Source organism: Chaetodon trifascialis, chromosome 9 (assembly GCF_039877785.1).
Source record: "Chaetodon trifascialis isolate fChaTrf1 chromosome 9, fChaTrf1.hap1, whole genome shotgun sequence".
Lineage (NCBI taxonomy): Eukaryota > Metazoa > Chordata > Actinopteri > Chaetodontiformes > Chaetodontidae > Chaetodon > Chaetodon trifascialis.
Genome location: NC_092064.1, coordinates 13,323,635 through 13,339,663, shown reverse-complemented (window position 1 = coordinate 13,339,663; position 16,029 = coordinate 13,323,635). Strand labels below are relative to the sequence as shown.

Here is a 16,029-nt window from a genome sequence, read left to right as displayed (position 1 = left end):
TAGTCTTTCAAATTAAACTTTGAACATCGAATAGCATGTCATCTATTTGAAGTGAACTCATCAAGTTATTCATATAACATATGATGTCTTACAAAAGATTACCTCAAAGCAAAACAAGGAAACAAAAAAAAGTTTTGATTTGAAGTTTTTTTATTTATTTTTTTTGCATTGCAGGTATTGTATGTAAATAAAGTACTCATACAGTAAGCATTTTTCTTCTTCCCATACAGGATGTTCAGTATACTGACATTGACTACATGGAGAACAAGAGAGATTTCACTTATGACAAAGTCAAATTCAAGGACCTGCCTAACTTTGCTGACTACCTTCATAAGGCGGGACAGAAATACATCCTCATCCTGGTAAGATGGTACTTTATTGTGAATGAAGTGGGGTTTTGACACATTAACAGAAAAAAACTAACCATTACACATCCCTGTGCAACCAAAAACAACAATTTACCTTGCATTTTGGGATCCTATTTTATTCTGTGGTAGTATTCTTAGACTTAGACGATTTCTTGTTTGATGCCAATTTCGGAAATTGTTTAATTATTTAATTAATTATTTATTATTTTTCTTGAAGCAGCTACACCAAGCAAACAAGCTGTGAAAATTTCAAATGCAGCAATTTAAAGACTTGTATAATATAAACAACCATGCAGTTTGTAGTACATGCACCAACACTTCTTTCACAATCTAATGAGTATATTCCTTTCTCCCCAGGATCCTGCAATAGCTAGAGTTGAGGGAAACGAGACTGCTTCATATGCCTCCTATGACCGTGGGACTGCGAAGGATGCCTGGGTAACTGTATCAGATGGGAAAACTGCTCTGTTAGGAGAGGTGAGCGGCTTGTGGCCCCATAATTAGGTATCATTCAAGCAAACATTTCCCTCCTCTCGACAGTAATGCCTCTTTAACACCAAGCCTCCGTCCAATGTATGTCTACATCTTGTGTAAATTGCTCATCACAGTGATATTCAGGTCATCACGTGTTGAAGATGTCTGACATGGGTCAGAGTTAATTTTGTGAAAGCGCCGGTCAAGTGTAATAAGAAGTGTTCTTTACAATTCTATACTCTACAGCATATGGACTTTACTTGGAATAATGTGCTTAGCAAAACATGTGTCGTCAGTAACATCCTCCCAGGAAGTACTCCCTACAACATATGTATATGGCAGCTGGCTAATCTAATATGATGAAGGTTAGGATGGTTAAGGCCAGAGGAAATTTTATTATTACTGTCCTTGTATGAAAATGTTAGTGATAGTAGTATGCAGACACTCTAGAGGAAGTGCTTCATGTCACATGTTTGGTCCTAAGCGTGTATTGTACAATGTTCAAAGTCCAGGTTGTGTCAAGTAGTTACTCCAGATGAATCGAGGAGGTTTGGAGCATGGATAAGCCATCAAGGAATCAGCATGAACTGAGTAACATTGTAATGTTCAGATAGCTCTTGAATGTATTTAGGACCCTGATGATTCCATGACTCCTTGAAATCCAGCTGCTGAAGGTGTTTGAGCCTTTGCATTACATGATATCTCTTGCAACATAAGCAGAAATACATGCATCTGTTGTGAGCATGCATGTGTATGTGTGAAATGCTTTCCGCAGTCTCCATCAAACCATAATATTCCCTAATGGAGGTTCAAGCCTTCAGTGCGTCATTTTTTGATCCTTTTACCCACAGAGCATGTGTTTAAAAAGCTCTCCCCTGCAGAGAGGGCTGAAGGTGGGGGGTAAAAGTCTGTTGCTCCCATGCTTTTATAGTGTTGCTTTTGATTACGCACACGATTAGGCCCAGTCCCTCCGCTAATCGCTTTTTCATGCTGTTTATAACAGGTCAAACATATGCATTGATTCCACATTAGTGTTTAATCTTAAAATGTTCTGCATCACCGCATCACAGATTTGGTGTGCATGTGTGTGTTTATGTGGAAGAGAGAGAGAGAGAGAGAAGCAGACTATGTGTGCATCTATGTGTATCCATTTCTCTAAATGAGAGGCTATTCTTGGTTGTTTGTGCTTCATGTCTTTGCACGCATGTGTGTGATTATAATTGATTCCAGTTTATTTCCATATGAATGTGTGTGTCCTGGATATAAAAACAGTGGGTTCTGTGCAAATGACCTTTGCAGTAGCTGTTGAAGTGATAAAGGAGATACAGCGACAGGCTGGTATTTATTTTGCTTTTAAAACAGCTAATTGCTCACAAAGATAAGGATAAAAGCTTTTCCTGGTGGCCCATATGTTTCAGTGCACGGGTAAAATCATAGCATGACCTCAGTCAAACAGATGAACATTGCTGTTCAGAGTGCAGAGGCAAAAAAAAAAAAAGGATGGGAGTAAACAAAGCAGGGGAGAAAAGGGAGTATATGTGGGTTTAAAGGATGACAGACAGAAACATGGGCAGAGAAAAAGGCAGGTGCAGGCAGACAGACAGTCACAAATAATAGATTAGAGAGTAATGTACAGGGAGACAGACTGGTTGTCTTTCTGAGCGGTAGAGTGACAGCGATGTACACAGAAAGTCAGCCACAGTGAGAGACAAGAGACAAAAAGACAGATTATCAGGTAAACACAAAAAAGGACAGACAAGACAGAAAGTAGAAAGACACTTTGGAACAGAGGCAAGCGAGTGACAAAGAGAGACGGGTAGAAGAAAAGATAGACGGGTAATGACAGATAGCTGACAAACCGGAGAGCATAAAAACAGACAAATAGACATAAAGATAGAGTGAGACGTACAAATGCCAGCAGATTTGTTAAGAGTGTGTACTGGCGTGGCGGTATTAGCAAGCAGCTGGAGACGTCAGAAAGACAAAATCTAGAGTTAAAGGTTGGAAGAAATGACTAAAAGGAAAGATGGCGACTGCGACGGACTATCAATAAGCTCTGACCTTGGAGTTCTGACCACCTGCCAAAAACATCTGCCTATAAATCTATATGTGTGTGTGTGTGTGTGTGTGTGTGTGTGTGTGTGTGTGTGTGTGTGTGTGTGTGTGTGTGTGTGTGTGTGTGTGCACGTGAGCGGACATAAGAATGATTCATGTCTTTGCTGCAAACTGGGTTGTAAAGTTCTTGGCAGTGGAAGTAAAAAGGTAAAAGATAGCGAGCGCAGAGTAACGTTGAGATTTAATATCTACTGTGCTCTACAGAAGGATTCACACACAGAAACACACACACATACACACACACACACACACACACACACACACAAAATCTTCTCTTTTCTCTGTGGATTAATCATTTTTCTCAATACATGTCATTAAGGACGACTTCTAACACACAGTCACGTCTAGAGATTTCTATTGCATTATCGATTTCTCCTCTCCTCTGTTCCCTTCCTCAACTTGTCTGTCTCTCTATCCTTCTCTCCTTTGCCATCTCTCTCTCTCCCTCATCACACACACACACACACACACTTCTTTTCTCTTCTTCTCTTTAGTCATTTCCACATCTCTAAGCTGTTCCTCTGACATTTCTATAGGCCTCGCTTTTTTGGCCTCTGTGGAGCGCACTACGTCTATGCCATCTTAGCTGATCATGGCCCATCATGTTGTTTGCACGTGTTATTGTGCAGGAGTTACAGACATGTCCCTGATGCTTTAAAACTGAAATAACACAAGGATTAAAACAAAAGAGTTTTTAATGAAGTCCTGTCAAAAAAAGTAGAACATGGCATGATGCGGATTCTGCGAGCAGGGAAGCTCATGGCAAACGAATGCTCTCAGAGTTTTATCCCAAAAAGTGCTTGTAAACACATATCAGCTCACATTCTCTCACTCTCAGGTGTGGCCAGGAGAGACTGTATTCCCAGACTACACCAAGGAAGGATGCATCCAGTGGTGGGCTGATGAGTACGATGCCTTCTATAAGGAAATCAAACACGATGCCCTCTGGATTGTAAGTCAATTTTCAACACACAAAATGAAGGTGTTCATTCACTGATTAGCTGATGCTTCCTGAAAATTCTGAAAGTGTCATTATTCTGCAGCCAATTACAAGTGCACAGGGGCAGTAAGCCTTATTTTTTTTTTATTTTGCATTGCAATTACTTCACTGTGGGTTGAACACTGAAGCCAAACACAGGCTGACGAAAAAGACAAGATTACATTTATATCATACTGTTAATGATTCCTCGGCTGTAAATTTGGATTCGGCTCACTCATTACTCAGGCTGTTTGCTGCAGAACACACAGGTCCACATTTCATTTCAAACACCTTCAACCCAGGTCACTTTATGGATATTAATCAGGGAAAAAATGTTAGATGTGAATAAATCTATCATCACTTGAGTGGGACGATCCTGGATTAATAACACTGGCATGTTGTCATAATTGGAATTATCAGTTTAAACATATGACAGTGCTTTATCTAACAATGCTCTCTGTCGTACTTGCAGGACATGAATGAGGTGGCTAATTTCAAGCAAGGCTCAGTAGATGGCTGTGCTAAAAACTCACTCAACTACCCTCCCTACACTCCAAGTAAGACATGTTTTTTTTCAGTTCTGACTCAAACTCATCGTGAATACGCAGTTCCTATGCAGTTTTAATATCCACAATATCTGTGTCCCTTAAGAAACATGGTGGAGCACTGTCACTGCAGCGTTGCTTACAAAACAGAAATCCACAGTTTATGAGAACGGAGTACTCTGAGTTTGCAGTACTACAAAGAAATACAGGATGTCATGGGCTTGCAGCTTCTAGCCCAAATGCTGTGCACAAGTTGATAAATTTGCCACAATAGCTCATAAAGTAAGTTCAGGTCCAGAGGAAAAACTCATCTAGAAAAGTGGGTCCCCGGTGAGGAATTTTGAAAATGACTCTCCTGCCATGTCTTTTATTCCAACTGTGTCCCAGACAGGATGATCATAACTGGAAAAGGCATGCTCCCCTGATGCCACCTTTTTATTGCAACCTCTCCTTAGTCATCCTCCTCCTCCATTGCTTTCTCTCTCTCTCATTTCCTCAATGTTCCCACTTCCTATTGCAGTATATATCAATGTCTCTTGTTCTTTCTGCCCCCCCCCCACTGCATTTTGTATGAATTCCACGTTACCCACCCAGTCTCTTTACCTCCTTCATCTTTTCTCTCTCCCCAGACATTCTGGACAAGTTGATGTACAGTAAGACGCTGTGTATGGACGCACAGCAGTCCTGGGGGAGCCACTATGATGTCCACAGTCTGTATGGCTACTCTATGGTGCTGGCGACTGAAATGTGAGTGCATTCATCATCAGTATTATAAGGAGTTCGGCCAGCTTGTGCGAAGGAGGCCAACTTGCTGCTACCCTTTCAGAGCAATGACGCAATGGCAGACTCAAAGCGCAGTATTGTCAAAATAGTGCAATACACAAATTCTTTAAAATCAAGTGTTGTAGAATCAGATGAGAAATGGCCCTGGACTGTGACATGCAAAAGTGCAACAGAGAAATCTGTCAGTTCAGTGCAGTGACTGATTTTGCCCTCCGCTAAATCATAGCCTGCGACTCTTGCAGACCATTTGCTAGCTGGGTCCCATGTGATGAGTCAAGAAATGTTTTAATGAGCGCAGCTCCCAGGGTGATTGAATGAATTCCTCATCTGGGTCTGGCACTGAAACATTTTAAGGGCCCAAACATAGACATACAGAGAGGCACTGCATGGGATATAATCATTGAGTCATGGAAACTAATGAAGTATAAAGCAGAATAAAGTTTATTTAACCTGCTCTATGCTTTATTTTTTGATAATTAGGTGAGATATAGTGGACTGCACACAAACATGCCTCAGTACAAACATTTGACCTATTATACCCATAAACCCTGTCAGTCTGTTCATAATGCCATGTGCATTGGGCATGCAGATGCACACTGGTGTATGTATATCCCATATTCAAGTTATGCTAATGGTTGTAAAAGTCCTTAAACTTGACATAAAATATGCTACATAAAGTTAGCCTTGCCTCTGCGACTGTGTTGGGGTACTGCACTAGTGATACAAACAATGATATTGTGATGAATGTGGTGGGTCTAAAATCCATGCAGCTAATCTCTGTTTCCATCATGAAATTGCAAACAAGCATAGAGCAATTTGAAAAGAGGGTAGCAGAGGAGGCTCACCAGAGCACATCAGATTCACCCTTCGAAGACTATCAAACTAGCATAGTCATGATAGTCAGATGAGTAAATTCATGGAAGCCTGGCACATGAGCAAGTGCTGCGCAAAAACACAAGCCACTTAAATGTGGCAGAGATATAACAGCCGCTGTCACATTTATCTTAGGGTAGGAATGTCTATAGTCTCAAAGCCCTCAGTGAGTCATTTCACACAAGTCTAAAGTTGGCATCAGTTGCAGAATTTTAATATGCACTAATGGTGATGGTATGGGAAACTGCATCAATTAGAAAGCGGCACACACCTGCACTAATGGATTTTTGGCTGATGGAAAGTAGCACTCCATAAAACTAAAGACATGCAATGCACACCCCTCGATGTAGAGATAATATGTCAGAAAGTGGCAAAGATTGTGCCTGAACTGTCAAAGTATTGATAGGATTCAGCTTTCTATAAAGGGTTATATATATCGCCTCAGCATTGCTTAGCACATTGTCTGCAGAGGCAAAGAGATTCATTCACAATGTTCCGACGGCACGGCAGTCCCACTTTCACTGTTTTTATAGTTAAGTGACATTTTAAAGGCTGCAATGACATTTGGCTGCAAGACATCCTACTGATCAACTTGGATGTATACCTGCAGAAAGGCTTTTCATGTTCATATTTGGCTGTCAGATATATACACAGCCATTTCACATCGGCACGACAGAAAATGTGTGCAGTCTCGAGAATCAGACTTTACATTGTTGGGACTTTCTGTTCCTCCTATACTAGCAATAAAATAACAGTTTAAAAGTTCCCCAGGTGGATCTGTCACTGAGGCCCATCTAGTAATTGCAGAAAACCTACTGAGAACAAAGGCAGCTTGTTTCCCTTATACCATTGCCTGGTTCACTACAAGGAAACTACAAAACAAAGAAGGGTCATTACATCATACTACCAACTTTCTAATGCTCTGCTTGGTGCCAGACTTTGGTACCAGCTCTATTGAAGCATATGGGGGATGCATGGAGAAGTACACTAAAACCCAACAATTATGAAACAATCTCTGCCATGATAGAATCAACACGGGGCCAACTGTATGAAACTCCTAGATAAATTTTATTATTTATCTAGGTGTAGAAATCTGTGGACGCACAAAACAGGAAGCATGCAGTCTGTTCATAAGTTTTACAAAACCCCACATATGTCTGTTACCTGGCTTTTTTTCTCATATATCTCATCCTGAAATTGTGTGCACGTGCATGAGCCCTCTGACGATCCCCACAATTTACTATAAACGGCTACAAACACACCTCCGATTGCCTGGTTTGCATATAAAGGGCCAGCATTTAGTTTGTTTTGAAAAGAAATGACAGAAGCAAATAAAAAGCAGTTGAAGAATAAGAAGTCAATTTTACTGACTGTAAACTTGAAATAATGGATGATCAAACCGACAGATGAAAACGGCCAGTATTTGGAGGCCTCAATAGCTGGACTCCAATGGTTACACACCAAAATACCAGCACCTCCATCATCCACACTGATAACCAGTGAAACTGAGAGTAGCTCCCTTGATACAATATCACAACATCACAGAATACAAATGAAGTCTATGCACAAAGGAAAACATAATACATACAAAAATGCACACATGGACACATACATACATTTACTGGAGACCAGGAAATACAGCCGCTCTGATAAGTCAACTTGCTGACTCACTCCTTTGGTTTTAGAGCCACCCCCCACTCTGTCCACTAATTAAAATGTATTATTGGCAGGAGACACATTCTGTAAACATCATCAGGGTTTTGTATTGTCATGAAAATCAATGCTGCTTCGATTTCCCTCATCAAACAAAATAATAATGTACACGGGGAAGAGAAAGTACGACCAGTTCTTTGTCCCCTTCTAATATCTCTCTATCTCACTCTTCCCTGTGAGCTTGCATGCATTTGCGTATTTGTGTGTGATATCTGTTTCTCTCTCTCTGTCCCTATGTCCTTTTTATCTTAATGACCTCTTTCTCCTTCCCTCTGCTTCCTATCCATCCCACAGAGCCCTGAAGCAGGTGTTTGATAAAAAACGTACCCTGATGTTGACCCGCTCCTCCTTCCCAGGTGTGGGAAAATATTCGGGTCACTGGCTGGGAGACAATGCTGCCAACTGGAATGACATAAAATGGGCCATCCCTGGCATGCTAGAGTTTGGACTCTTTGGGGTCCCCTATGTGAGTAGCAAAGCTTCACAGAAGGGCAAATACTGTTCACTCAATGCTTAATGTAAGTGTGTTTGACAGGAAAAATGCTCTACCTGGTTGCCATGACTGGGCTTAACATGACTGTGAGGAGTAATCGTCTCAGTTTTTTCACTTGAATGCAGATTCACACATCAGAAAATTCAGTGTTAACATTTTAATTTGGACCTCATTTCATGGCTCTTTACCTATGTAGACAAGTGTTATTGGCAGTTTTCATACTGTCATAGCACACTTGCAGAAGAAAAAGCTCCGTGTTGTTTCATCATTTCATTTTCCTATGCATTCGGGAAAAAGAAAAAATCCAGGCACTCAAGAGCTCCATGCAGCCTGCTTAATTTTTTCAACACAGGCACATCTCACTTGAGGCTCAGACTCCACTCAGATAGCATTAATGAAGAAACAAAAATGCTATTAGTTATGTGAAATGCTTGTATCATACAAAAAAAAAAAAAAAAAAACATCAGAAAGTTAGCAGTCACAGCACTTATTATGTGCTTCCGTTTAGTTAACATGAAGTTCTGGCACTCAGAAGTTTCTCTCTTGCCTTTTTAAAAGAGGATTCAGCTGCTAATTGAGATCTATGTTCAGGCGTAGGCATAGAGACAGAGGGGCAGGCAAGAAAAAGTGTGTCTGGAATGAGATCCATTAAAATGTCTGGAAGAACACTGGTTCTCTTTGCAGGAACGCTACTCAAAAAACATAAGCTTGAAAAAACACTGCTGCTAGTCAGTACCCAAGTGCACTCTGTACTTGCATGCATGTGCAGTGCACTGAGTCCAAACAGGCTAAGAAAACAACAGGGAGTCGAATGCACACGCAAGCAAACACACACACACACACACACACACACACGCACACACGCTCCTCCAGCTGTGCACGTCAGGTGGTGGTATAGATGCCAACTACATCCTGGTGGGACTGTGTGAAGCAGATTTTAGGTTATTCAGTATACAAACACATACACACACACACACATTCACGTATGCTCACACAAACAAAGACAGACAGACAGAAAGAGAGACAGCAGGAGAAATGGGATTCGGATCTATCCCCCCCATTGAGACTGTTGTAAAATGTGGCCAGTGGTAAACAATAGAGAGCAAGCAGTCTCCATGGACTGGCCTTTGACTGAAGTCTCTTTCTTGGACTCCATTGTACAATTAATGTAAATACAGATCACTGCCCACATCTACTGTTTGCCAGTAAATCTTGACTGAATTGAACCCACATCAAGACATTTTAAAAGACAAATATGAGGCCAGCGATCACATCAGTGCCACTTTTCTTTTACCACTGAAGGAGATTTGTGGACCTCAGAGTCATCTGTTTTTGTTCTGGGGGTGCCTGGACTGACATTTATAATACACTGTACATCGAGCTACGTTACTATTTTCAATTGGAATCCACAGCATCCTCTCTGAGATTGTAACTGTGGGATTCCGATACACTGAATTTAACATTTAAGATAAGAGAAATATACTGTAGGTTCTTGCTAAATGTCAAGCTGTCGTGCCCTTGTGCGTTCCAGATCGGAGCCGACATCTGTGGATTCTTTGATAACTCCACTGAAGAGTTATGTAGTCGCTGGATGCAGGTGGGAGCTTTCTACCCCTTCAGCCGGAACCACAACGCTCAAGGCTACAGGGTACTGTAAAGGCACTTTGTTCCACAATTCTTATATTAGCCTGTCAGTTTTAAATTTATGTATCACACAGCCATTGTTTGGTCTAAAGTGCTGCAGGGTATACCCTTCGTTTCATAACATTGCATAGGTGTTATGAACTGCAAGTGGTTAAAAATAGAAACGTCTTTCAGTATCCATGGAGATTGTCATCATACCAGCAGCAGTACATCTGTGTTATCAAACAGGAGCAGTGGGACCTCTGATTTTAGGTTTAGCACTGGGGATGTAAGCTGTTGCAAATCATTATAGCTGCACTGGGAACTGGAACATCTGAGCCTGAAGTAAAACGCAGCACAGGAGCTTAGTGCCAGACTGATGCTCATCAAACAGGTTGAGATTTTACATTTTACTAAAAGATAACGTTAATGTTAAATCATGTTAAATTACTATAATATTGTGTGCCATATGGTGGATACATGGCTAACTTTAAATATTGAGGCAATTTCAGCTTCAGTGGCCCCACAGGCATCAGACCCACAACTAACCTTTGAATGGGGAGTGTTATGTACCTCCGCTCATTACTCACTACACCACCTCTTCCACTCCAGCTGTGTTGTCTGGTTGTATGTCCAGCATTTGATGTGTTCCCCAGTGTTTACTTTGGGCGACAAAATGTGTGATGATGAGTCAACATTAGAAAAATATACCCTTTCTACACCTGTTAGATTGGCTCCAAATGCGTCAATGGCCTGAAGATATGTACCAAGATGACTGGACCAGTCGTTGATGAGTTACGGCCATTTGCCTGTTTAGTCCCGCCTCTTGCAAAATTTTTAGTTAATGGTGGCCATGTTTTTCAACCGATCTAGCTCATTTTTAATACAAATGTGAATCTCAGTTCTACAATGCCATAGAACCCATTTTGGTGCTGATACAGTCAAATCCAAAAAGTTCTAGGCATTTTTTGTAGAGCTCACTGAGCTGAGTCTGTGTCAAATTTAAAGTCAGTTGGACTTGAACTGTGAAGGGTGTGGCCTTTCCAGAATTTAAATTTTGGGCCTTTATTACAGCACCACCATCTGGCCGATTGGGCTCATATTTCTTGGGAAGCTTGCACATGATATCCAGTTACTGGCCTGAGTTGTGTGTTTCTAGCTCATTGCAGTTCATGGCAATTTGAGCTGCAGTGGCAGAAAAATAATAATAATGTTAAACCAGCATAAACACAATGGGGTTTTGCCCCTTCAAAGTCTGAACCCAAATAACGATAATTTGCACTATAATAAAGATAGAGTGATATTCATGTTTATCCGTAACAAGCACACTATATAATTAAATGTCACATGTCAGATCAGAGCAAATGTCACAGCAATACAAAGGAAAAGCACCCGCTGAGCCTACAACAGTGTTTATATTGATGTTACATACTGAGCTACAGTATTATTGTAGATGAACACAAATACTGGGAGAAAAGTCAGTCTTGAGTGTTGAATAGCGTGAAAATTGTTGCTCTCCCAACATCCTCCGTGTGACATTTCCATGCTCATCACTGCTGCAAAAATAGCACAGCATTGAGGTATGGAATGAAGGGGGTTGAGGAAGAAATGCTGTGTGTTGGAAGGAGGAAGTTGGGGGGGGGGCGTATTTGCTGGAGGACAGGGACATGATGATGATGAATTTGAAGTACGATTTCCACTAAACGAGACAGCTAATGTGTGACCTTTGCTTTGCCCTAATCATAGCTCTCATCACATGGCCATGCAGGCCAGTCCAAACACACACACCACACACACACACAGACACACACACACACACACACACACACAGAGACACACACACACTTCTCATCACACTCTCAGAGGTGCTGAGGGCATAAATGATTAGCCAGATGAGAGGAGCATGGCCTGTTAGCAGCTAATCACCCTCTCACTCTCCACTATCATAGAAATTAAATCATACTTTGGTTTCTTTCTCACACACTTTTTCCCCCTTTATTTCTTTCTCTCACGTTCTTTTTTTTGCTCTCTTTGCAAACTCAAGTCTTAGATTAGTCCTATGTAAAGTCAATTTCCATTTTAATCATTATAAAAAAAGGTTAATGTGCACTTATAAAACATGAATAAATTAGCAATGTTTAAAAAAAATGGTCTTTGTCTTTCTTCCCTCCTCTCTGTCCTCTTCACACCTTTCTTTCCTCTCACCTCTCTCTATTGCCCTCATTCTCCCAAGTTCTCTCTGTCATCCTCTCATCTTTTCCTCTTTTCTTTCCCTGTGGATAAAAGACAAATCTTGATTTTCTCTCCATCCTTTTTCTCTCTTGTTCATCAACCCCACCCATTTAATCCATCTCTCTGTCTCCAGCCCCAGGATCCAGCTTTTTACGGCAAGGACTCATTGGTGGTGAAGAGCTCTAAACACTACCTGAACATACGTTATACACTTCTGCCTTACCTTTACACACTCTTCTACAAAGCCCACACCGCTGGGGAGACTGTTATGCGTCCTGTCATGCACGAGTAAGTCATTCAAAATTATTGTAAGTAATACCAGTTCAGTCAGAGAAACTTGCATCGAGGAATCAACCCTTTATAACAACCGCTTATGCAGTTACATTTGAGGAAAGGGCTGCTTCCTCGAGGCTTTGTGAGCCAACCCCCCCAAAACAGAATGATTGTTTCCCACTGAATAAGTTTTAGGTGAAAGTGCATTAAATCTCCATTACTACAGAGCCACTGTGATCCACCATCCTGAATCTATGCAAAATGGTTGCTGCAATTTCCACTGAATGCTGGCAAGGCACTTCATGAAAAATCTATGATACTCTTCACTCCTCAGGTTCTACTCTGATAACACCAGCTGGACAGTGGACCGTCAGTTCCTCTGGGGAAAACACCTGCTCATCACACCTGTACTCGACCCGGTCAGTTAACACACAAACAAACAAACAACACATACATATATGAACATGCTTTGGTCCTTCAAATACATGTGGTCATTCAAAATGTACTTGCATGTACTGCGTTGTCATATCTGGACACAGAAAGTATCGTACAGTACATACTGTATCGAAATGCACATGAAGTACACAGAGAAATGTGTCTTGCAGATGATGTAGATCAGTTCCTCAAATACACACACACACACACACACACACACACACACACACACACACACACACACACACACACACACACACACACACACACACACACACTCTGACCTCCACTGGGAAAACATGACATGGGATTTTCTTTGTTGCCCTCCCCTCTTCTCATCCCTCTTTCTTCTCTCTTTCATATCCTCCCTCTTTTCTCTCAGCTCTAATGAGAGCACTGACCTCATTACTAGCAGATTAGAAGTGTAGATACAAGTGTGTATGTGTGTGTTTGTGCATGTTTGTCTCAGTGTGTGTGTGTGTGTGTGTGTATGTGTGCCCCTGTGTGTACACGTAAATGTGCACGCCTGTACGTGCATGTGTATGTGTGTATATACAGCGATTGCGGTCATGTCAAAGTGGCCTGATTAATAAGCAATTTAGCATGGCCTCTTGTGAATTACAGAATAGTGGAAAGCGAATTGGATTCATAGTGGGGCTGGGGATAAAGTAACTTCAATGAGTGTGAAAAGTTTCCAATAGAAGAAGTGGAGGGTTTATGCTTGCAGTGCCTCAGGGTTCGAGCGGCCCTCAGGGTAGGGAAAATGAAGGGCCATAAGGTGACTATGCAGGTTGTTATTTTTGTGAATCCGAAAGACAAACACAATAAACAAATAGCTGTCAAAAGTGCACCTCATTTGGGTCCTTTCAAGGCCAGAGGCACAGCTCAACTGTAGAGCAATTGGAAACAGGATAGGATAAAAAGAAATCCATTATCAGTGGGTGTGTTCAGAGTCAATTATGATCAGCCTTTAAAAGCAATGTGCTTTGCATCAAAGTGCCCTGATGATTGAAGAGAGAAAAATGTCTGCAATAGAAATTATGAAGAAGAAGAAATATGGCCTTGCATGCAAGTGCCATGAATGAACTGACAGCACGTTCAATAAACTTATTTAGGAGTTCGATCAGATGTGTGCTTGCCATGTTGCCCCCACATGGGAATTCTTCGAGTGCTACTGAGAGCAAGGGACAGCTTGGTCATAGTTGGCCATCTAAAAGCCAACCCCTGACATGTACAGAGGATGTATTCAGCCCTACAACTCTCACTTTATGCATCGTGGCACAGTCTGACAGCCCTATGTTTAAACCAGTCATTCACAAAACAGCCACATGTACAGTATACCACTGGCATGATAAACACAATTTTTTTTTTTCTCTGCTTGAGGGAGTTCAAATTTAAAATCAATCTGGCCAACATATTACCCGCAAAGAGCGTTTGTAAGCTTTTGAGAAACATTTGCTCATGTGCCCAGAATTTGGGTCAAACCAAACCCGAGCAAAACACCAAAGATGCACCATGCTGATTGATCAATGCTGACAAGACCCCATACTGAACCTCCCCTCCCACTTCTGCAGACTGAGGTTCATGATGGGCAGAGAAATACCAAAAAAGTACCAGTTAGCAAGAAAAGAAATTGACAACTTACCACTGACAACTAGTGTCAAGATGGTTTTGAGCAATGTGAATCATTTACATCGAGTACTGCACACCTCAGGGTGATAATATAACCTCCATCTATGTGTGTAAGACTTTATGAAAGGATTATTTTTTCAAGTTGTGTCTTCATGTCTAACCGAGACTAACTGTAATTTGCGATTTTCACCTCTTCTCTCACATATTATGTTTTTCCTCCCGGGATGTCTGTAAATAACTTCACACTACGACACATAGCCTGTTACATTTTGATGCGAAAGCCTTAATCTGCCGTACAAAAGTAACATAGCAGCGCGCTGTAGCACACTGACGCAGGCTTTAGAAGCATTTCGGACCTCTGCTCTGCCTCTTGAAAAGGATTCTTTCCAAATGACAGATCCGATGTGGCTGAATATTCATCTTTTGTGGTGACAGGGTGCTGCTGAGCTGTGGTGCTGTGGTTTAAGCCAGGGTAAGGGCAGGCATTAAAAACACAGATCTGTTACAGAAGCATCAGGCTGTGAAGGGCCACATGAAGAGATAGTGTCAGCCACTTGTGTAAGGTCACAGGCTGATCTTTAACAACCCCTCACATCCTACCTTCACTTTCCTTTTTCATTATTCTCATCTCTCTCTCTCTCTGCCTCTTTCTATTTATTGCTGTCCGCCTGCTTCTCCCTTTCTCTAATGATGCTCTTGCTCTAACATTCAGATCAGTCAATGCGTTAACCTTGATCTCTGTGATAAACTGGGGAGATCTCCTGCACTCTCTCTCTGTCATCCCCTCTGGTCTTGATCCATGCTTCCACTATCCCTCCTCTTGCCCATTACTCCCTTTTCTTTTTAGCTCATCCTTTCATCAAACGTTGGCTCCCTTATCTCATCTGCATTCTCTTAATCAGCTGCTGTCAACTCAAACTTGTGATCCCATTTCATTTCATCCCATCCACCGCCCCCCCACACCACCCCCAGCCCCTCCATCTCTCTCTGTCTCTCTCTGCCTCTCTCATCTGCCTCAGCTACCATCTGATCATTCTGCCAGTATGAATCCTTGGCCCACCTGATCAAATCTTACCTTATGGCTAACTGAGCTTCAGTACTCCAAATGAGGATATAGGCCTCACGCTTTGTCCCTCTCAGTCACCGTTAGCAGCCATGCTAAGTCCTGCAGTCCCTTCCCATTTGTCAGCGGAGTGAGTGATAGGCACCGCGAGCAAATCAGACACCAGAAAACGAGGAATAGGGAGAGCATCAATTTCCCCAGGCTGTCATCCCGCAGGCTGTGCAGCAGTTGTGACAGGTGATCTGCTTCAGACTGCAAATGTGTGTATCTAATTTAGTTAGCAGGCCATTGTAGCAGTATGTGTCTGTCATATTTTACTCTTTCTTTCTTTCAAATGCACTTTTTAGATGTTTTTGCTCTCTTCTATTTAATTATCTTTTGTCCTCTCTTGCTTGTTCATTTGGTCTTGGCTTCCTGTCACCCCTCTT

The 16,029-nt window shown here is 41.7% G+C and overlaps 1 protein-coding gene across 1 annotated transcript in view; it reads left to right on the top strand.

Moving 5' to 3' along the window:
• The window catches only part of si (sucrase-isomaltase), a 62,546-nt gene that overhangs the window by 11,035 nt on the left and 35,482 nt on the right, over positions 1 to 16,029 (top strand). Inside the window, exons 10-18 of the mRNA XM_070970687.1 lie at positions 231 to 362; positions 726 to 845; positions 3,796 to 3,909; positions 4,409 to 4,493; positions 5,111 to 5,228; positions 8,145 to 8,316; positions 9,875 to 9,991; positions 12,332 to 12,486; positions 12,806 to 12,890. Of these exons, the coding sequence (XP_070826788.1) occupies positions 231 to 362; positions 726 to 845; positions 3,796 to 3,909; positions 4,409 to 4,493; positions 5,111 to 5,228; positions 8,145 to 8,316; positions 9,875 to 9,991; positions 12,332 to 12,486; positions 12,806 to 12,890 (1,098 nt within the window). The remainder of the gene's footprint in view (positions 1 to 230; positions 363 to 725; positions 846 to 3,795; positions 3,910 to 4,408; positions 4,494 to 5,110; positions 5,229 to 8,144; positions 8,317 to 9,874; positions 9,992 to 12,331; positions 12,487 to 12,805; positions 12,891 to 16,029) is intronic.